Source organism: Oncorhynchus nerka, linkage group LG6 (genome assembly GCF_034236695.1).
Source record: "Oncorhynchus nerka isolate Pitt River linkage group LG6, Oner_Uvic_2.0, whole genome shotgun sequence".
NCBI lineage: Eukaryota > Metazoa > Chordata > Actinopteri > Salmoniformes > Salmonidae > Oncorhynchus > Oncorhynchus nerka.
In genome coordinates, this window is record NC_088401.1 from 21,603,864 (window position 1) to 21,628,197 (window position 24,334).

Consider the following 24,334-nt stretch of genomic DNA (forward strand, 5'->3'; position numbering starts at 1 on the left):
CAAAGGGTCTGAATACTTATGTAATTAACATTTGCAAACATTTCTAAAAACCTGTTTGTCACTATGTCATGGGTTATTGTGTGTCGAATGAGAATTCTTTATTTTATCCATTTTAGAATAAGGCTGTAACATAACAAAATGTGGAAAAAGTCTGAATACTTACCAAATGCTCTGGGGAAGGGTTTTCAAGAATTTATAGAGTGTTGAAACATTCCAAGAACACAGTGGTCTCCATCATTGGGAAATTGAAAAAATATGGAACTACCCAGACTCTGTCTAGAGCTGGCCGTACGACCAAACTGAGAAACCGGGCAATAAGGACCTTGTTCAGGGAGAGGTGACCAAGAACTCAATCACCACTCTGACAGAACTGCAGAATTCCTTGGCTGAGTTAGTCTACAGAACTTCACCTATCTGGGCTTTATTGGAGAGTGGCCAGATGGAAGCCACTCCTGAGAAATTGGCACATGACAGCATTCCTGGAATTAGCAGAAAAACCAAAAGAATAAGGAAAAATATTCTCTGGTTTGAGACCAAAATGTAACTCTTTGGACTGAATTCAAAACGCCATGTCTGGAGAAAACCAAGCACAGCTCATCACCTGTCTAACACCATTCCTACCGGGAAGCATGGTGGTTGCAGAATCAAGATATGGGGATGCTTTTCAGCAGCAGGGACTGGGAGACTGGTAAGGATAGAGGGAACAATGAATGGAGCCAAATACATGCAGATTCTTAATGAGAACTTGCTTCAGAGTGCAAATGACCGTAGACTTATATTTCAACTAGAGTTCGACCAATTGATCGGAATGGCCGATTTAATTAGGGCCAATTTCAAGTTTTCATAACTATCGGCATTTTTGGACTCCGATTGTGGCCAATTACATTGCACTCTACGAGTAGACTGCGTGTCAGGCTGACTACCTGTTGCGCGAGTGCAGCAAGGAGCCAAGGTAAGTTGCTAGCTAGCATTAAACATTTTATAAAAACAATCCATTTGAACAATCACTAGTTAAAAACACATGGTTGATGATCTTACTAGTTTATTTAGCTTGTCCTGCGTTGCATATAATCGATGAGGTGCCTGTTAATATATCATCGAATCATAGCCTACTTCACCAAACGGGTGATGATTTAACAAGCGCTTTTGCGAAAAAAGCACTGTCGTTGCACCAATGTACCTAACCATAAACATCAATGCCTTTCTTAAATTCAATACATAAGTATATTTTTTAAGCCTTGATATTTAGTTAATATTGTTAATACTGCTAACATTAATTTCTTTTAACTAGGGAAATTGTGTCACTTCTCTTGCGTTCTGTGCAAGCAGAGTCAGGGTATATGCAGAAGTTTGGGCTGCCTGGCTCGTTGCGAACTGTGTGAAGACCATTTCTTTCTAACAAATACCGTAATTAATTTGCCAGAATTGTACATAATTATGACATAACATTGAAGGTTTTGCAATGTAACAGCAATATTTAGATTTAGGGATGCCACCCGTTTGAAAAATACGTAACGGTTCTGTATTTCACTGAAAGAATAAACTTTTTTTTTTCAAAATGATAGTTTCCGAATTTGACCATATTAATGACCTAAGGCTCGCATTTCTGTGTGTTATTATATTATAATTAAGTCTATGATTTGATAGAGCAGTCTGACTGAGCAGTGGTAGGCAGCAGCAGGCTCGTAAGCATTCATTCAAACAGCACTTTCCTGCATTTGCCAGCAGCTCTTCGCTGAGCTTCAAGTATTGCGCTGTTTATGACTTCAAGCCTATCAACTCCCGAGATAAGGCTGGCAATGCTATAGTGCCTATAAGAACATCCAATAGTCAAAGGTATATGAAATACAAATGGTATAGAGAGAAATAGTCCTATAATTCCTATAATAACTACAACCTAAAACTTATTACCTGGGAATATTGAAGATGTTAAAAGGAACCACCAGCTTTCATATGTTCTCATGTTCTGAGCAAGGAACTTAAACGTTAGCTTTTTATACATGGAAAATATTGCACTTTTACTTTCTTCCCCAACACTTTGTTTTTGAATTATTTAAACCAAATTGAACGTTTCATTATTTTTTTGAGACTAAATTGATTTTACTGAGGTATTATTAAGTTAAAATATAAGTGTTCATTCAGTATTGCTGTAATTGTCATTATTACAAATGTATATATAAAAATCGGCCGATTAATCGGTATCGGCTTTTTTGGGTCCTCCAATAATCGGTATTTGCGTTGAAAAGTCATAATCGGTCGACCTCTAGTTTCAACAGGACAATGACCCCAAGCATACAGCCAAAGCAACGCTGAAATGGCATCAGAACAAAAATGCCCAAGTCCCTTTTGAAAATCTGTGGTAAGACATGAAGATTGTTATTCACCGCCACTCCCCATCGAACTTAACAACAGATGAGAAAATCTGCAAAGAAGAATGGGACAAAATCCCCCAATCCAAATGTGCAAAGCTGATACAAACATACCCAAGACGACTCAAATCTGTAATCGCCGCCAAAGGTGCTTCTACAAATGATTGACTCGGGTGTGAATACTTATGTTAATGAGGTATTTCATTTTCAATACATTTGCAAACATTTCTATAAACATGCCTTCACGCTGTCATTATTGGGTATTGTACTATATGTAGATGGGTGAGGAAAAACATTGATTCAATCCATTTTGAATTCAGGCTGTCACAACAAAATGTGTAATAAGTCAAGGGGTGTGAATACTTTGTAAAGGCACTGTATGTGTGTGATACAAGTGCATTATCTTTGGACTCTCTCTGTGTTGGGAGGTATGCTAGATAAACTGGAGTCGCTGCGATTGCGATTGTGTTTCACCCCTGCTTAGCATTGCCCACTCATGCCACCCTCTCTCTCACCTGCCATAGGTGTGTCTCCTGTACCCAGTGCGGTGCCACCTCCCCCGGCATGAGGTGTGACTGGCAGAACAACTACACCCAGTGCGGCCCCTGTGCCAGCCTGGCATCATGCCCAATGTGCATGCGCAGCTACCGTGAGGACGAGCTCATCGTGCAGTGCCGCCAGTGTGACAGGTGAGCAGCATTCTCTCTCTCTGCCAGGCCATGCACCACCTGAGAATGATTGGGTGACACTGGGACCTGGCAACACTGTGTAGATATGGCATGTTGGCAGCCAGCGTCCAGTTTGACAAAGGAAACAGTCCAAAGATCTACTACGGTGTCATTTACTCATCGTAAGGCTTGATGGGACAGAACATATCGTTGCTGTAGCAAACGGGTTAATGCATATCGGAGTCTGTTTGAGTGCGTAGCTAAGTGCTTGTTTATGTGTCTATGTGCACCTGTCTCTCTCTGTATTTACACTTGTATATGTTCAAATTGCATGACATACAGTGGGGCAAAAAAGTCTTTAGTCAGCTACCAATTGTGCAAGTTCTCCCACTTAAAAAGATGAGAGAGGCCTGTAATTTTCATCATAGGTACACTTCAACTATGACAGATAAAATGAGAATTTTTTTTCTCCAGAAAATCACATTGTAGGATTTTAATGAATTTATTTGCAAATTATGGTGGAAAATAGGTATTTGGTCAATAACTAAATTTTATCTCAATACTTTGTTATATACCCTTTGTTGGCAATGACAGAGCTCAAACGTTTTCTGTATGTCTTCACAAGGTTTTCACACACTGTTTGTTGCTGGTATTTTGGCCCATTCCTCCATGCAGATCTCCTCTAGAGCAGTGACGTTTTGGGGCTGTTGCTGGGCAACACGGACTTTCAACTCTCTCCAAAGATTTTCTATGGGGTTGAGATCTGGAGACTCTCTAGCAAACTTCAGACGGGCCTGTACATGTACTGGCTTAAGCAGTGGGACACGTCTGGCACTGCAGGATTTGTGTCCCTGGCGGCGTAGTGTGTTACTAATGGTAGGCTTTGTTACTTTGGTCCCAGCTCTCTGCAGGTCATTCACTAGGTCCCTCCGCATGGTTCTGGGATTTTTTTCTCACCGTTCTTGTGATCATTTTGAACCCACGGGGTGAGATCTTGCGTGGAGCCCCAGATCGAGGGAGATTATCAGTGGTCTTGTATGTCTTCTGTTTCCTAATAATTGCTCCCACAGTTGATTTCTTCAAACCAAGCTGCTTACCTATTGCAGATTCAGTCTTCCCAGCCTGGTGCAGGTCTACAATTTTGTTTCTGGTGTCCTTTGACAGCTCTTTGGTCTTGGCCATAGTGGAGTTTGGAGTGTCACTGTTTGAGGTTGTGGACAGGTGTCTTTTATACTGATAACAAGTTCAAACAGGTGCCATTAATACAGGTAACGAGTGGAGGACAGAGGAGCCTCTTAAAGAAGAAGTTACAGGTCTGTGAGAGCCAGAAATCTTGCTTGTTTGTAGGAGACCAAATACTTATTTTCCACCATCATTTGCAAATAAATTCATTAAAAATCCTACAATGTGATTTTCTGGATTTTTTCCCCCTGATTTTGTCTGTCATAGTTGAAGTGTACCTATGATGAAAATTACAGGCCTCTCTCATATTTTTAAGTGGGATAACTTGCACAATTGGTGGTTGACTAAATACTTTTTTGCCCCACTGTATACACCACCGGTCAAAACACCTACTCACTCGTTCAAGGGTTTTTCTTTATTTTGACTATTTCTACATTGTAAAAAAGTAGTGAAGACATCAAAACTAACACATGGAATCATGTAGTAATGAAAAAAGTGTTAAACAAATCAAAATATATTTTATATTTGAGATTCTTCAAAGTAGTCACCCTTTGCCTTGATGACAGCTTTGCACACTCTTGGCATTCTCTCAACCAGCTTCACCTGGATTGCTTTTCCAACAGTATTGAAGGAGTTCCCACATGCTGAGCACTTGTTGGCTGCTTTAACTTCCCTCTGCGGTCTGACTCATCCCAAACCATCTCAATTTGGTTGAGGTTGGGGGATTGTGGATGCCAGGTCATCTGATGCAGCACTCCATCACTCTCCTTCTTAGTCAAATAGCCCTTACACACCCTGGAGGTGTGTTGGGTCATTGTCCTGTTGAAAAACAAATGATAGTCCCACTAAGCCCAAACCAGATGGGATGGCGTATCGCTGTAGAATGCTGTGATAGCCATGCTGGTTAAGAGTGCCTTGAATTCTAAATAAATCACTGACAGTGTCACCAGCAAAGCACTCCCACACCATAGCACCTCTTCCTCCACGCTTTACGATGTGGAATACACATGCATAGATCATCCGTTCACCCACACCGCGTCTCACAAAGACACGGAGGTTGGATCCAAATATCTTCAATTTAGACTCTAGACCAAAGGACCAATTTCCACCGGTCTAATATCCATTGCTCGTGTTTCTTGGCCCAAGCAAGTCTTCTTCTTATTCGTGTCCTTTAGAAGTGGTTTCTTTGCAGCAATTCGACCATGAAGGCCTGATTCATGCAGTCTCCTCTGAACAGTTGATGTTGAGATGTGTCTGTCACTTGAACCCTGAAGCATTTATTTGGGCTGCAATTTCTGAGGGTGGTAACTCTAATGAACTTATCCTCTGCAGCAGGTTGTCATGACGTGGCCCTCTTTGGGTAAAGCGAGTACCATCCCCCCCTCTCTCTCCCTCCTACACCCAGGTTATGTTATCTCAGTTTGTAAATTCCTGGAGGAGACTCTCTTCCCATGACCATGCAGAAAGAGTTTCACAGTAGAACAAAGAAACTTATTCTACATCACAGAACTTGAGAACTGAACAAGATCCATGTTATGGAGAATGTGTAAACCAGCTACGACCTGGTCGTTTTTGTTTCATGTCGTGACCTCATGAAAGACAATATAGCCACATTACCATAACTCTGTTTATACAGGAGCCTCCATTTTGAGGTTTGCGTCTAATTATTGTAGAAAATGAATGAGTAAAGATGAAACTATTTGTGAAATTATGTAAGGTGATGTTGAACAGTTAATGTGAGAGAATTGTATTCCCTTCAAAGTTTCACTAAGTCATTGGCCCGCCCCCGTGAGCACAGACATAATCTGGCTCATGGGAGAGCCCATTTCTACTGTTACGAATAACCCCCCCCCCCCCTGAAAAAACCCACTTCAGACCACAGAGGGGGCAAAGGTTTGAGTAGAGACCACAAAAACCTCAGTATATGCTAATGTTTTAATGGTTGTTGAATTCCTAACCAAACCACGTGTGAGCAATGGCTACACAGGTGGAAATGGTTAAACTCTGAGACTATCGATACCGACAGAATAAGAGCAAATCTTTGGTACTACTTACTAGTCTGCAGCTGGAAATTGTCGACCTGAGATGCGAGGGCCGACAACCGCTGAAATATCTATTCTGTAGGAACATTTCTGAATAGTGCTCTGAGGTATCCATTCTAACCTCGAGAGACTTCATGGAAGCAGAGAGACGATCAGATGAACATTCCAGCAGAAAGACGGACGATTCCGAAAGAGATCACGACGACACACTGAGCGTAAATATATATTGATTGCAATCATTCCCGAAATGCCTGAGCGTTCATGTGCAAAGGATTAGCATTTCAATCAATATAAATTATCCTGTGTAGTGACTTTGGTCTTTCCCGCCCTTCTCAGTCCACACCCACTTCCCTTTGTCTACCAAGCCATCATATCGGTTTAGCAACTAGGGAGCCACCCTATCATTTCCTTGTAATCATATTTACTGTTGGTTTGTTTATACATTTCTGTGATTATTTAGTTAGTAAATAAATGATTAAGACAATTGGTGTATTGATGATTCATAGTAAAGGCTGGGTTCGTGCAGATAACCAACAATTTATGATGTTTGGAATGCGACTAAAGAGTAATTCATTAATTAGAAGACTAATTGATCAGATATTAAAATATCTGAAAAGTTATATTAGGAAAATTATAACTTTGTAATCTGAAGATTTTCCTTGGTGCCCCGACTTCCTAGTTAATTACATTTACATGATTGGTTTAATCACATAATAATAATTACAGAGAATTGATTTGATAAAATAAGTCTTCAATTTAATGATGCCAAAGACCCTCACAGGTCCTCATGAGAGCCAGTTTAACATAGCGCTTGATGGTTTTTGCTACTGCACTTGAAGAAGCTTTCAAAGTTCTTGAAATGTTCTGTATTGACTGACCTTCATGTCTTAACCTCTAGCGACGAGCAATCCCGTATCCGGGAGCGTAATCATAGCCTCAAGCTCATTACCATAACGCAACATTTCCTATTCATGAAAATCGCAAATGAAATGAAATAAATATATTCAAACACAAGCTTAGCCTTTTGTTAACAACACTGTCATCTCAGGTTTTCAAAATATGCTTTTCAACCAAAGCTACACAAGCAATTGTGTAAGAGTATTGATAGCCTAGCATAGCATTAAGCCTAGCATTCAGCAGGCAACATTTTCACAAAAACAAGAAAAGCATTCAAATAAAATAATTTACCTTTGAAGAACTTCGGATGTTTTCAATGACGAGACTCTTAGTTAGATAGCAAATGTTCATTTTTTCCCAAAATATTATTTGTGTAGACGAAATAGCTCTGTTTTGTTCATCACGTTTGGCTAAGAAAAAGACCGGAAAATGCAGTCACTTACAACGCCAAACTTTTTTCCAAATTAGCTCCATAATATCGACAGAAACATGGCAAACGTTGTTTAGAATCAATCCTCAAGGTGTTTTTCACATATCTATTCGATAATCTATCAGTGGTGGCAGTTGGCTTCTCATCAGAAGCAAACGGAAAAATACTGCAGCTGGAGATTATGCAATAATTGCGACGGAGGACACCAAGCGACCACCTGGTAGATGTAGTCTCTTATGGTCAATCTTCCAATGAGATGCCTACAAATACGTCACAATGCTGTCGACACCTTGGGGAAGCGACAGAAAGCCTAAGCTCATTCGTGGCCCATTCACAGCCATATAAGGAGTCATTGGCATGAGGCGGTTTCAAAAAATGCGGCACTTCCTGATTGGATTTTTATCTGTTTTTTTTTCTGTAACATCAGTTCTGTGGCACTCACAGACAATATCTTTGCAGTTTTGGAAACGTCAGAGTGTTTTCTTTCCAAAGCTGTCAATTATATGCATAGTCGAGCATCTTTTCATGACAAAATACCTTGTTTAAAACGGGAACGTTTTTCATCCAAAAATTAAAATAGCGCCCCCTATATCCAAGAAGTTAAAGTAATGATGGACTTTCATTTCTCTTTCCTTATTTGAGCTGTTCTTGACATAATATGGACTTAGTCTTTTACCAAATATGGCTGTCTCATGTATACCCCTCTACCCTGTCACAAAACAACTGATTGGCTCAAACGCATTAACCTCTCTAGGGTATGTGGGATGCTAGCGTCCAACCTGGCCAACATCCAGTGAGATTGCAGAGCGCCAAATTCAAATACAGAAATACTCATTATAAAAATTCAGAAAAGATACAACTATTTTTCATTGGTTTAAAGATTAACTTCTTGTGAATCCAACCACGGTGTCAGATTTTAAAAAATGCTTTACGGCAAAAGCATACTGTACGATTATTTGAGAACATAGCCCAGCAGACAAATCATTACAAACAGTAACCAGCCAAGTAGAAGAGTTACACAAGTCAGAAATGGAGATAAAATGAATCCCTTACCTTTGATGATCTTCATATGGTGGCACTCAGACATTAATTTGTTCGATAAAGTCTCTCTTTATATCCGAAAAACTCAGTTTTGTTCGCATTTTCTTCAGTAATCCACAGGCTCAAACGCAGTCACAACAGGCAGACAAAAAAAATCTAAATTGTATCCATAAAGTTCGTAGAAACATTTCAAACGATGTTTATATTCAATCCTCAGGTTGTTTTTAGCCTAAATAATCTATAATATTTCAACCAGACAATAACATTGTCAATATAAAAGGTAAACAAGAAAGGCACTCTCTCTGGTCGCACGCATGACAAAGCTCTGTGACACGGCAGGGTCCACTCGTTCAGACTGCTCTTACTCACTCTTTTTCAGAATATAAGCCTGAAACAATTTCTAAAGACTGTTGACATCTAGTGGAAGGCATAGGAACTGCAATTTGAGTCCTCAGTCAATGGATACTGTAATGGCATCGAATAGAAAACTACACACACAAAATCCTACTTCCTGAATCGATTTTTCTCAGATGTTTGCCTGCCAAATCAGTTCTGTTATACTCACAGACATTATTTGAACAGTTTTGGAAACTTTAGTGTTTTCTATCCAAATCTACTAATTATATGCATATCCTATCTTCTGGGCCTGAGTAGAAAGCTGTTTAATTTGGGCATGCTTTTCATCCAAAATTCCAAATGCTGCCCCCTACCCTAGAGAAGTTAAGGAAAGATATTCCACAAATTAAGAAGGCACACCTGTTAATTTAAATACATTCTAGGTGACAAGTTGGTTGAGAGAATGCCAAGAGTGTGCACAGCTCTCAAGGAAAAGGGTGGCTATTTGAAGAATCTCAAATATACATTTTTGGATACTACATGATGATGTGTTATTTCGTGGTTTTGATGTCTTCACTATTATTCTACAATGTAGAAATAGTACAAATAAATAATCCTTGAATGAGTAGGTGTGTCCAAACATTTGACCGGTAGTGTACATAGACATTAAATTGCACGTTTAAAGTGCATATGTAACTATCTAATCATCTTCTCCTTCCCATGTCAGGTGGATCCATGCCTGCTGCCAGGGCCTGGTCACAGATGAGGAGGTGGAGAATGCAGCGGATGATGGCTTTGACTGCACCATGTGTCGAACGCACGCTCTGCCTTCACAGGGTAAGACTCCAGACCTAGCTCACACACGGTGAATGCTATGTGTATGATTATGAGGCCAATACCTTACAATAGGTGTATAGCTACAGTGGGGCACTTGAAGAACTTGAAGAAGTTACAGGTCTGTGAGAGCCAGAAATCTTGCTTGTTTGTAGGTGATCAAATACTTATTTTCCACCATAATTTGCAAATAAATTCATTAAAAGTCCTACAATGTGATTTTCTGGATTTTTTTTCTTATTTTGTCTGTCATAGTTGAAGTGTACCTATGATGAAAATTACAGGCCTCATCTTTTTAAGTGGCGGAACTTGCACAGTTGGTGGCTGACTAAATACTTTTTTGCCCCACTGTATATAAAATGTGCACTAGTCTTCATCGAATTAATGGCAGCCGATTTGGTGGAATAGCTGTAAATACACCCCTTTGCATCATGACAAGTTGTAGTAACTAGAGCTGCATTCGAATACTCATACTAACCGCACTAACCATACTATTTGTGTTGTAAATTGAGTAGTATGCTTATTGGTCGTAGTGTGGATATAGTTAGTATACCAAAAGTTCCTGGATGTCGTACGACATTTGCCAGAAAACAAAGTATACAAGTAGTGCAGTGGACACTATTTCCGCTCATAATGCAATTCTACTGAGAATGGGCGTGGCTTCACAACATTTTCAAATTTGAAGGTAAATGGAGTTAAATATGCAGCTAAAGTCCGACGAGAGAGAGGATACAAATTCATTGCTTTACCTCTACTATTCCCAAACTGGGGTACGCGCAATACTGTCTGGGTACGTCAAATAAAAATGTGATTCACATTTTCAAACAGTCCATTTAGATTTTCCATTGGCGCTATACATCTGGGTGATGTTTTCTTCTCGCCTGAGTAGCCTCGTTTCACTGCCATGAATAAAATGCAACCATCTAGTGTTCAGTAAAATAACACAATGTCAAATACAGGTAGCCTAGTCAAATAATTAACATCCAATCACATTAACCGTTACTCTCTTGCGGGAAACCTTCACTCTTGCGCAGACATTTAGAAAAATAAGCCATGGTTTTTTTTTTGAGTGAGAATTAAGATGACTTTTGAGTTGTAAGACATGTATAAAAGCAACAGAAACCATTAATAAAAAGGGGCTATATGTGTCTTATATGGTGAGCTACCGAGGGCTAGGGCAGGCAAGCTCTGTACTATTTGTGGAGGACTTGCTGCCGCGGATATGGCTGGGGCAATGCTGGGGGAAATGACCAAAATACTACAGACAATTCCTTCATCAAACAACACTGTTTCACGACGCATCAGTGACATGGCAGGAGATGGTTTGAAACAATTACTGCTTTGCATACAAGCCCGTGAATTCTATGCTTTACAGCCAGATGAGTCAACAGACATGGGGGGCCTTGCACAGCTCCTGGTATATGTCCGTTACGTTTATGGGGGGTCAATTGAGGAAGACATCCTCTTCTGGAAACCAGGACAACATGAGAGGATATTTTTTAAGTACTGGACAGCATTGTGACATCAAATGGACTTTGGTGGTCAATATGTGTTGGTATCTGTACTGATGTTGCAATAGCCATGACGGAGACATAATGGAGTGGTAACGCCGATGCCACTTGGGTATACTGCAGCATCCACCGAGAGGCTCTTGCTGCCAAGGGAATGCTTGATAGCTTGAAAGACGTTTTGGACACTACAGTGAAGATGGTTAACTATGTTAAAGCAAGGCCCCTGAACTTTTCTGCATTATGCAATGATATGGGCAGCGACCATGTAACGCTTTTACAATATACAGAAGTGCGCTGGTTATCAAGGGGCAAAGTATTGGCACGGTTTTTACAATATTGAGAGACAAGCTTAAAGTTTTCTTTACTGACCATAATTTTCACTTGTCTGACTGCTTGCATGATGACGAGTTTCTCACACGACTGGCCTATCTGGGTGATGTTTTTTCTCGCCTGAATAATCTGAATCTAGGATTACAGGCACTCTCCAACTATATTCAATGTGTGGGCAAAACTTGAGGCTATGATTAAGAAGTTGGAGCTCGTCTCTGTCTGAATTAACAAGGACAACACAGGTCTTTCCATCGTTGTATAATTTCTTTGTGTGCAAATGAACTCAAGCTTACGGACAATGTCTCATGTGATATAGCGAAGTACCTGAGTGAGCTGGGTGTGCAATTATGCACACCCTTCTCATTAACCTATGGTGAATTATTCACAATTTTTGATGAACAATTAAGGTTTTATATGTAAGATGGCTAAATAACGAGCAAAATTATTGATTATTATTTGTGCCCTGGTCCTTTAAGAGAAATTTGTCACTTCCCACAAGCCGGTTTATGCTAGCAACAAGTTGCATAGCAACAGCATCAACTTCCGGTAAACAGGAGAGGATCTAGTACACTCAACTAAAAATATACCGTTTTTTTTTTACAGTATACTAAAATAAACTAATTGTATGTAGTGTATACTCATTAAGTTTTTAGTATACAGTATGTTAGTATGGGTATTCAAACACAGCGTAGTTGTATATCCTATGGGTAAGGCCTTAAATGTAGTGTACAGTGTTACCGAGCTCATCGCAATGAATGCAACCAGCTCCACTCAATTAGCCCAAAGTCATCCTCTTTTTTTATTAAGGGGACCAGCCTCAACCAAATTACAACAGCAGATGGCTAGATTTAAAATTCAAGCTGCAGCCTGTTCACTCACTCATTCTATCAGATAATTCTTGAAATTGGGAACAGATTTTACCTCTGAGAAAATAGAGGGAGTGATGGAAAAAGGGAGGGAGGTGGAGTTTTATTTAAATAATAAAATGAATGAATTAAATCTCAATTAAATTATTTGATAATATAAAAAAAAAAGTATTCTTTGCATTTGGTGGCAGCGGTGAAATCCAGTGTTTGATGTTTGATGCATTTATTTGTTTCATCTCCATATTACTGCTGTATATGTCTTCAATGCACTGAAATCTAAATCCTCAATCCTTTGACATTTTGCATATTTGTCATGCAGGCAAAGTGGAGGCCCTCCTATCTGACGGCTGTGAGGCCCCGATGGTGGTCCAGATTGTGTCTAAAACGAGAGAGCCAGGTAAAACAGCACTACCCTGATAAATCACAGTGCCATTTTTCAAGTGGTGTGACTCAAATTAATCATTACTTTCTTTAAATGTTGTCGCTCGTTGAGTGTTGGACTCGCTAACGTAATATCCACGTTATGTGGACACAAGTATTTCAGTATTTGTAAACAGATGGTCACATATGATTTTAGACATGTACGTGGGAGACTTCAGGGAAGAGTGAATCACTCATGATTATTGCATTTTGTATCTGTCTAGTACAACAAACAAACTTGTGTTCACAACACAGGGTAGTCCTCGAGAGCTACATTTCATACTTGTAAACAGGCTTGGTAGATTGATTAATTAACCCCTCCTCCATACCTCCAGAAATCCAGAAGACATACACCCAGGATGGGGTGTGTCTGACCGAGTCTGGCCTGTGCCAGCTGGAGAGCCTGACAGTGCCCTCCTCAACCCGCCGAGGGCAGAACAGGCGGCCCAAACCCAAGCTCAAGCTGAAGATCATCAACCAGAACAGCGTGGCTGTGCTCCAGACCCCACCGTACCCCCACTACTCAGAGCTGTCCCAGGACGGGGACGGGTACATGGACGATCGCGGAGGTAAAGACTTCTAGGTGTTCACTATGGGTTGGCTGGGGGTATTCCGCCTTGAGGAATCCGGGGGCTCCATCCTAAGCTAAATAGTTACAAAGTAAAAAAATAAATAGGCTTGTTCAAATAAACCCATTATTGGCTTTTTTTTGTAGATTGATATATTTGAACTAGGATGTAAAGCTCAGGTTTTCTCTTCCACATTGGCCAGGACCGGAATATCTGGGCTAATTTCTAAGGATAGACTTTTCAGTTAGATTTTCTTGGTATGACACAGGAGGGGATCTGCATACATCCTTCCCTCGTTTCCATTTAATCAGAACGGTCAAAAGGAAAGACAGATGTTTGCCAGGAAGCAATGTTCCCTTCATCTCAAAATTTAGATGCACAGAAAACGTAAAGGCAAACGAATTTAGTAATGCTTGACGTTTGCACTGGAACCTATTTGTCGGAAAGAGATGGAATGAGGAGGGAAACGGAGGAGGAAGGTGGGGAATGAGGGCAGGCATATAATGAATATGACTTGGAGAGAGAAGAAAGGCTTTTGAAAACGGCAGTCAGCAAATTATACCTCAATTGGCATTTTGGTGATGAGAGGAAGCTGGCCGGGGCTAACTGAATTAATCCCCAGCCCATCCATCAGAACCTGACTCTCAGTGCAAGCAAGGGCTAATGATGAGAAATTAACCCTTTCCCGCTCACGCTATATTTGGTCCTCTATATTTAACTCACGCAGTGGGCACATTTTCAAGCCATGCCGAGAGGGATATTTTCAGTGGCTGCTTTACAAATCACATAAAACTGTTGCCATGACCGTACACGGGTTTATAACAATGCACATAAATATAGATAGATTACATTAACCTTGTTTTGAAGTGTGAAGAAGTATCTCAGTATTTACTGTGAACTGTGGTTGTGATCGGGTACTAGGGACTCTTTTGTTATGTCTGTAGGTGTTATTGCCAACCACTGTAGATGTACCACCTCATGGCATTTAGAAAAATGTAAATATGAACGAAAAAGTCAGCCTTCGACTAATCATGCATACATACAGTATGTACATTTGTGCATGTCCCATATAGTGGTTTGTCCTTTAAAAGTTGCAGCGTACTGCAGAATTCTATGGCACGTTATTTAAGTACCAACCACTGATACCATTAATTCTAGTTAGTGCTAATTTGACCACCAGAGGGCATCTTTCAGAAGCATTTGATAGCCTTCAATAGTGGCTGTTCTAGAGAATTTAAAAACGTTTTTTGTAAGAACATAGTATATGGGACAAATTTTAAAGAAATGTTGCTTAACCTCTAGTGACACCCCATCCCGGGTCCGGGAGCGTAATCATCGACTGACACTAATTAGCATAACGCAACAGACATAAATATTACTAGAAAATATTCCTATTCATGAAAATCACAAGTGAAATATATTTAGACACGGCTTAGCCTTTTGTTAATCACCCTGTCATCTCAGATTTTCAATATATGCTTTACAGCCAAAGCAAGACAAGCATTTGTGTAAGTTTATCGATAGCCTAGCATAGCATTATGTCGGGCTAGCAGCAGGTAACTTGGTCATGAAAATCAGAAAAGCAATCAAATTAAATCGTTTACCTTTGAGGTTCAGATGTTTTCACTCACGAGACTCCCAGTTAGATAGCCAATGTTCCTTTTTTCCAAAAATATTATTTTTTTATGCGAAATAGCTCCGTTTGTTCTTCACGTTTGGCTGAGAAATCGACCGGAAATTGCAGTCACGAAAATGCCGAAAAATATTCCAAATTAGCTCCATAATATCGACGGAAACATGGCAAACATTGTTTATAATCAATCCTCAAGGTGTTTTTCAAATATCTATTCGATAATACATCCACCGGGTTTTTCAGTAGGACCAATTGGAAAAATGGCTTCCTCTGTATTTTACGCGAGAATCACTCTGAGAGCCATCAGGTGACCACTTACACAATGTAGCCGCTTACGGGTATTCTTCAACATAAATGCGTAAAACTACGTCACAATGCTGTAAACACCTTGGGGAATATGTAGAAAAAGTAATCTGGTTGATAAGCCCATTCATTGCTCAATAGGGACGCATTGGAACGCAGCGCTTTCAAAACATGAGGCACTTCCGGATTGGATTTTTCTCAGGCTTTCGCCTGCAATATCAGTTCTGTTATACTCACATACAATATTTTTATAGTTTTGGAAACTTTAGCGTGTTTTCTATCCTAAGCTGTCAATTATATGCATATTTTAGCATCTTGTCCTGACAAAATATCCCATTTACTTTGGAAACGTTATTTTTCCAAAAATGAAAATACTGCCCCCTAGTCACAGAAGGTTAATTTCATTAATATTATGGTGTTTCTATTCCAAGAAAAACGAAAAAGCCTCTGGGTTTCCGTTAGGATGGAATGGAAAATATGGTGCTGTACAACGTCACGGTCGGTAGTAGGCTACATACTGGGCTATTTAGCTAAATAATCCCTGTGTCGTGCGGGAGACCGGGGTTCAATTCCCCGATGGGGAGGAAGGAGTAGGCTGTCTTTGTAAATAAGAATTTGTTCTTAACTGACTTGCCTAGTTAACCTCTTACTCCTACCCGACACGCAGGCGTCCCATCTAGACATCTGGAAATGCAAATGCGCTACGCTAAATGCTAATAGCACTCGTTAAAACTCAAACGTTCATTAAAATACACATGCAGGGTACTGAATTAAAGCTACACTCGTTGTGAATCCAGCCAACAAGTCAGATTTTTTAAATGCTTTTCGGCGAAAGCATGAGAAGCTATTATCTGATAGCATGTAACACCCCAAATTACCCGCATGGGACGTAAACAAAATAATTAGCATAGTCGGCGCTACACAAAACGCACAAATAAAATATAAAACATTCATTACCTTTGACCATCTTCTTTGTTGGCACTCCTAGATGTCCCATAAACATCACTATTGGGTATTTTTTCCGATTAAATCGGTCCATATATAGCCTAGATATCGATCTATGAAGACTGTGTGATCAAGGAAAAAAATAGCGTTTTATAACGTAACGTCATTTTTTTAAATTAAAAAAGTCGACAATAAACTTTCACAAAACACTTCGAAATACTTTTGTAATGCAACTTTAGGTATTAGTAAACGTTAATAATCGATCAAATTGATCACGAGGCGATGTATATTCTATAGCTGTACGTCTTGAAATAATGTCCGGGTAAATCTCAACCAAAATATCTGGTCGGAGATCGGAAGAAATGCGCTGCCTCGTGTCCGTTTGACCAAGAAACAAATCCTAGGCAAATGACAAGACTGTTGACATCGTGTGGAAGCTGTAGGTATTGCAACCTCGGCCCCATTTAATGTGGTTCCCATTCAACAATAGGTTCAAGTGGCGAATGGATATATTTTCCCATTTTCAGTGATCAGATTTTCCTGCGCTTTTCGATGAAACGCACGTTCTGTTATAGTCACAGCCGTGATTTAACCAGTTTTATAAACGTCTGAGTGTTTTCTATCCACACATACTAATCATATGCACATACTATATTCCTGGCATGAGTAGCAGGGCGCTGAAATGTTGCGCGATTTTTAACAGAATGTTCGAAAAAGTAGGGGGTTAAATTAAGGTTACACTAAGAGCATAACATTTCTACACCCTAATTGTATAATTGTAGTCTAACCAATTTCCAAACGGAGATTAAAATCAAATTAATCAAATTAAAATCAAATTGATTTATCAAGACCAGTCCCCATGCTTGTCTCAGAGCAGCGCAAAACTGTGCTAAAATAGTTGTAGGCTATTGCTTCAAATCCTATTGCTTCGAACTTCAATGTGCTCTTTAAATAAATAAGACCTACACCACTTTTAACAGAACATTACTCAACACTAGTGAGACACGTCGCCTACGGTAGGCCTACAGTATATCGAAAAATATGACATGACTCTCTGCCAATAACTACATATAGAGGATTGGAGGATTCTAAATTAAAACCAAAAGCCGCTTCATGGGTCTCCCGGTGGCGGCTGGCATGGGTATCGAACCTGCATCTTTAGCATTTTGCACTGAGGGAGCCCCCATCCACTTGGGAGCCCCCATCCACAAAGTATCAAAATACAGAGAAGTGTTGGAAAAGGTATATTGTCCTGCTAATAGCCCATAAATGGCTATTATCATACTGTACATGGTGTCCAGGTCAGGATAACCAAAACATTTCTTTATTAAAGACTATCAGAAAGAATATTGGTACTTGTTTATTTTGATCCAAAGCCATGAATGAGTGAGTCACTCAGCTTTATGTAGGTGCTAGCTATATGACTGTGCCATCAACCTGATAATATATAATGATATTTTGGAGGTGATTTTGTTTTCAAAAAAACAAAAGTGAGCGATTGTAATCTGAATAAAGGCCAAAATAATATTTGTGAAGGCCAAAACATTTATTTCTGTTTTTAGAGTGAGAGAAACGCTGGGACAATTGTGTGCCACCCTATAGGACTCCCAATCACGATCGGATGGGATTCCTAATAATACTTTTTGTTGTATTATTTGTTTTGTCTTTTCTGGTGGATTAAACTGAAATTGCAACCAATCACGGCCGGTTGTGATACAGCCAACCTAACTAAGAAATACATTTGACGATAGAATTCTCCCTCTATCTCCTTCTAGGCAAGTCTATTGTCCATCTACCTACTAATAGCCATAATGGCGCTGGACAATGTGACTATGTTTGAAGGAGTATTTTCCAGTCAGCAACAATTTGTTTACCTTCATTAGACAACTTTGTTCCAATATTTGTAATTCAGTGTTATTTATTCCCATAATAATTTGTTATGGATCCATAACTAAACACATCTGCATTTTTGAAAGAGTATTTTACAATTATTTTAACGAAAGCATAAAGATGCCATTATTAGTTACATTGTTTTAGTTTGAACGTGCAGACTGGCACTAAGAACAACGGGAACGTTTCCCTAGTCAGCGGGGGTACAACCCCCCCCCCCCCCAATTAATGTAAAACGAGCGAGGGAAAAAAGCCATTCTTGAACATGGGGTGAGACATTGTTACTAATGTCTAAATAAAGCCTTGTTTGTTATTTAGAATTATTTATGTTTTTAGAGGGAGCGGAACCAAAAACCTACAGTCATCTCATAGGTCTCCCAGTCGAGGCCAGCACGGGTATTGAACCAGCATCTGTAGCAACACAGCTTGTACTGTGATGCAGTGTCTTAGACCGTTGTGCCACTCAGGCGCTGTACACCGTGACCGGTCGGGAGTGGGTTACAGTACTACAGTAAGAGTGAAATAATCCTAAAAAACCTTAGTGTAACAACAGTTTTAGTAAGTAATACTGAAGTTGTGCACAATTATCAGTTCCTATTTAGGTTTATGTTGCCCATTCATTGTCAGTTAGAGACACAGTAGGACCCAAAAGCATAATCAGTGCTCTAACTCCCCCTTGCGCTGGTCTGGAGCAATGAAGTGGTGACGCACTAAACCACAAATGAGTAAGTCCTGCAGCATAATCGCAAAACTTTTAGTGGAGCAACCACTGTATGTAAAGGATATATATCAATCATTAAAACCTTTACGGGATCAGTGTCCCTATACCGGGACGGTTGAGCTAACGTGATTAGATAGACATGTCTTATATGAGCAGAAAACTTACATTCGTGTTAATCTAACTGCACTGTTTAATTTACAGTAGCTATTACAGTGAATACCATGCTATTGTTTGTGGAGAGTGCACAACAACAAAACACTTATCACGGCAACTGGTTTGATACATTCACCTCAAGGTAAATAATGTACTTATATTCAGTAATTTTATTCAGTAAATCCTGAGGGTCCCAGAGAAAAAATGTAGCATAGTTTTGTTTGATCAAATCTATTTTTATATTCAAATGTAGGAAATGGCTTCTACAGTTTGAACTCCTGCTGTCTCTGGCTCCACACCCACCCCACCCTGCCATCTAGATGTGTGAAAGTTAGTGTATAAGCTAATGACAAATAATTTATGACATTCCTGGGAGTGTGTAAACTTATTTTCTATTACCATATCATTTTTGTATGTTCTCAATAGTTATGTACTTGAACATTTATCAATTGACCAATTCGGCACATTTGGGCAGACTTGATACAAAATATTGCAATGCTTCACTGGATCAATCTGAAACTTTGCAGACACACTGCTGCCATCTATTGGCCAAAATATAAACTTCGTCTAAACTGCAATATTATATGATGGCGTTTCTCTTGCATTTCAAAGATGATATATATATTTTTTGTATTATCTTTTACCAGATCTATTATATTATTATATAATAACTATTATATTATTATGTTATATTATATATTATATGTTATATCTATATGTTATTTCAAATTTCCATAAACTTCCAAGTGTTTCCTTTCAAATGGTACCAAGAATATGCATATCCTTGCTTCAGGTCCTGAGCTACAGGCAGTTAGATTTGGGTATGTCATTTTAGGCGAAAATTGGAAAAAAAGGGTCCGATCCTTATTAATCCTGGATATGCCATTTGCATTTATAATCTGAGAAATACTAAAGTGTTATCTCTAAAATGGTTATCTCCTAAAATAGTTTAAGTAGTTCATTTAGAATTCCAACACTAATGTACCGATGTGGCTCCTCATCCAGAGGTCTTACTCTGACACCAGGCCCACCAAGATGGCAGACCTCCCATCAAAGATGCATTGAGGGTTTTGTGGGTCACTAGTATGTGCAGGGCTGGGTCATGTTCATCAAGAACCAAATGGGAGAAGTAGAGGGATTATCAAGAAATTCTAATTGTAGTTCAGAAAAAGTGTTTTCTGTTGGGTGTCCTAATGAACGTCTTCATGGTCTGTGTCCTGGTTTTAGTGACATGGTTGTGTTCCATTCCAGAAGGGGATCTCCTGATGGACTGTGACTTGAAGTCGGACTCCAGTCCGGAACGGGAGCCTGTCGACGACGACGCAAAGGGGGCCGACGGCAACAAGAAAAGGAAGAGGAAACCTTACCGGCCCGGTATGTTTAACATTCAAAACTTTGTCTGTTTGACAAAGATCAGACCCTGGATCAGTTTTGTCTCTGAACTCCTATGGGTTGAGGTTCAGATCGGGCAAGATGAAGCTTATCTTACAACAGCAGGAACATCTTATGTTTAGCCCCATTAGGAGAAAAGAGAAGATAGGATGTTGATGGGGATGAATGGACAGGGGCAGAGCGAGAGGGAAGGAGAGTGGTGGATGACGGCTGTAGGACGAGAGGGGGATGCAGAGGGAGGGAGGGAGGGAGGGAGCAGACTTATGGGAGATGCAGAGGGAGGGAGGGAGGGAGCAGACTTATGGGAGATGCAGAGGGAGGGAGGGAGCAGACTTATGGGAGATGCAGGGATGGAGGCAGGGATGGATGGATGGAGGGAGGGAGGGAGGGAGCAGACTTATGGGAGATGCAGAGGGAGGGATGGAGGGAGCAGCCTTGTGGGAGATGCGGAGGGAGGGAGCGGACTTATGGGAGGAATGGAGGGAGCAGCCTTGTGGGAGATGCAGACTTATGGGAGATGCGGAGGGAGGGAGCGGACTTATGGGAGATGCAGAGATGCATCTGTCTCGTCCAGGACCGGGGTCTATGCAGACTGGTATGCCATAGCCAATCAGAGGAACAGTAGGGGTATATGCAAACAAGCCATTTTCCAAAATTCACTTTGAACTGGACGGTGTGTTTACAGACAGTAGCAACAGCTCAACTTTAGATCATTAGAACGCATTCGGCAAAAGCCACAAAATACACTTGTTTGGACTTCTGCAAATATGCAGCTAAATACCATGATAGTCCCTTTACATTTGGGAACTTTACAGTCCTATTGATCAAACAACCATAAAGAGGTAGGATGTCTTTCCCTATATGTACATCAACAACAACAAGATCAACAACTAATGCTAGCCAGAGCAAGATGAGCTCAAATCTAATGAAGGAACATTAGATAAACCCTCTCAAACTTTTTCAGCTAGTTGTGAAAGTTGCACTGGTAAACAATGGAGAACAGTCTGCTTGTCTTTCTGCAGCTTGCCTGCCAATGCATGCATTGTCCCAACTAAGTACCCAAGCTTACTGGTAAAGTTGGCTCGCTTGCCAGCTACTTCCAGACACAAATTGGAGAACACCTCACTCTGGCCATTTTACTTGCCCTAGCAGAGCTGATTAGGCCGTTTACAAGTTATCGAAAGCGTTCGCAACTAACTTATTACATTATTTTGCCTACATTTACTGACACCGGTCATATTCAGTGGGTCTTGCACGGTTATTCTGCACTCTGGCACACTCAGACGAGTGCTCTGAAATCGGGTTAGATTGCTAGCCAGAGTGAATTTGCAAACTCGAGATATGCTAACTGGATAACAGTCGTTCAGCATAGATAGCTAGCAAAGCGATTCACATTTCTTGCTAGCTAACCAAATGACACATGCATCTCTAGCTGTGTAGCCACACAAAAAAAATATACGAGGTCAGTTACTCACCCACTCCTCCTTTGATATAATGTCCTCCTAGCATCTAGCTAGCGTAGCTATCTGGGTTTTTAGCTTGCTACATAAATAGATACGCTACCATAGCCTTAGTAACGTTTGTCTGTTTTTGTCCATAAATATTGAGTCATTGAAACTGTGCATCCCGAGTGGAGGTTGCAAACAATGGTACCTAGCCAGCTGATAGCAATATTTGATGGACTATCAAGAAATGTATTGGTGAATTATTTTAATCATGCATTGAACTGCATCCATCTATTCTGTCAAATCAAATGTTATTGGTCACATACACATGGTTAGCAGATGTTATTGCGAGTGAAGTGAAATACTTGTGCTTCTAGTTCCAACAGTGGAGCAATATCTAACATGTCATCTAACAAATACACACAATAACATTTCATCTAACTAATACACACAAATCTAAGGAATGGAATAGGAATATATACATATAAATATATGGATGCGCAATGACAGAGCGGCATAGGCATGATGGTATAAAATACAGTATATACATGTGAGATGAGAAATGCAAGATGTGTCAATATTATTACAGTGACTAGAGATCCATTTATTATGGTGGCCAATGACTTCAAGTCTGTATGTAGGCAGCAGCCGGTCTGTGTTAGTGATGGCAACAATACTTTAGTGTACGTCATGCAAATATAGCCTATTTTAAAACCTCATGAAGTTGGATTTGTAGCATAAACTGGGAATTAGATATTTTTGACTGATATTATGATTGTCTGTTTCTTATCTGCATGTAGTTAAAACGCTGTCAGTTCCACTTTAAATGTGCAAAACTTGCATTTTTGGACATAAAAATGTTATGTATGCCCATGGATTCTTGAAGAATATAACTTATAAATGCCTCATGAGCTGACACAGCCCAGCACAATCTAAAATGTAAGATTGTTTTACTCCATGGTAATTGGAGTAAAACATGGTAATTGTAAAAACCCTATAGCCTCAAAACATTGTTCAAACGAAAAAAGTTATATCGTGGATGGTCAATCCTTACATCCATATCTGTCTATGAATTTGAGAGTGGTTAGATTTCTCCAGACCCATCTCTCAGTTTTCTTTTACCAAAACAGAGGTGGGGTGTCCTCTTTGTTTCAACGGCGAATTGGCCCTTTGAAGCTCTCCCACTGAATGTGAAAGAGTCCTCCGGAAAAATAACATTGACTCATATATATACTCAATCGAATAATGTTCTACTGAAAGAAACACCCGGAAATTGTGTTTATATATGACCTTTTCATTTGCCTGTCTATATACAGTTGAAGTCGGAAGTTTACATACACTTAGGTTGGAGTCATTAAAACTTATTTTTCAACCACTCCACAAATTTCTTGTTAACAAACTATAGTTTTAGCAAGTCGGTTCGGACATCTGCTTTGTGCATGACACAAGTAATCTTTCCAACAATTGTTTGCAGACAGATTATTTCACTTATCACTGTATCATAATTGTGGGTCAGAAGTTTACATACACTAAGTTGACTGTGCATTTAAACAGCTTGGAAAATTCCAGAAAAGTATGTAATGGCTTTAGAAGCTTCTGATAGGCTAATTGACATAATTTGAGTCCATTGGAGGTGTATCTGTGGATGTATTTCAAGGCCTACCTTCAAACTCAGTGCCTCTTTGCTTGACATCATGGGAAACTCAAAAGAAATCAGCCCAAGACCTCAGAAAAATATTGTAGACCTCCACAAGTCTGGTTCATCCTTGGGAGCAATTTCCAATACGCCTGAAGGTACCACGTTCATCTGTACAAACAATAGTACGCAAGTATAAACGCCATGGGACCACGCAGCCGTCATACCGCTCAGGAAGGAGACTTGTTCTGTCTCCTAGAGATGAACGTACTTTGGTGCGAAAAGTGCAAAACAATCCCAAAACAACAGCAAAGGACCTTGTGAAGATGCTGGAGGAAACGGGTACGAAAGTATCTATATCCACAGTAAAACGAGTCCTATATCGACATAGCCCGAAAGGCCGCTCAGCAAGGAAGACTTCCATAAAAAAGCCAGACTATGGTTTTCAACTGCACATGGGGACAAAGATCCTACGTTTTGGAGAAATGTCCTCTGGTCTGATGAAACAAAAAATATAACTGTTTGGCCATAATGACCATCGTTATGTTGTGAGGAAAAAGGGGGAGGCTTGCAAGCCAAAAAAACACCATCTCAACCGTGAAGCACGGGGGTGGCAGTATCATGTTGTGAGGGTGCTTTGCTGCAGGAGGGACTGGTGCACCTAACAAAATAGATGCCATCACGAGGAAGGAAAATTGTGGATATATTGAAGTAACATCTC

The 24,334-nt window shown here is 40.0% G+C and overlaps 1 protein-coding gene across 2 annotated transcripts in view; it reads left to right on the top strand.

The window, feature by feature from the left end:
* LOC115130171 (histone-lysine N-methyltransferase 2C-like) overlaps positions 1-24,334 on the top strand; it is a 132,210-nt gene that overhangs the window by 37,950 nt on the left and 69,926 nt on the right. For both annotated transcript variants that reach the window (XM_029661016.2, XM_029661021.2), the window contains 5 exons: positions 2,894-3,058; positions 9,693-9,802; positions 12,826-12,903; positions 13,262-13,495; positions 20,392-20,514. In XM_029661016.2, coding sequence (XP_029516876.2) covers positions 2,894-3,058; positions 9,693-9,802; positions 12,826-12,903; positions 13,262-13,495; positions 20,392-20,514 — 710 coding nt within the window. The remainder of the gene's footprint in view (positions 1-2,893; positions 3,059-9,692; positions 9,803-12,825; positions 12,904-13,261; positions 13,496-20,391; positions 20,515-24,334) is intronic.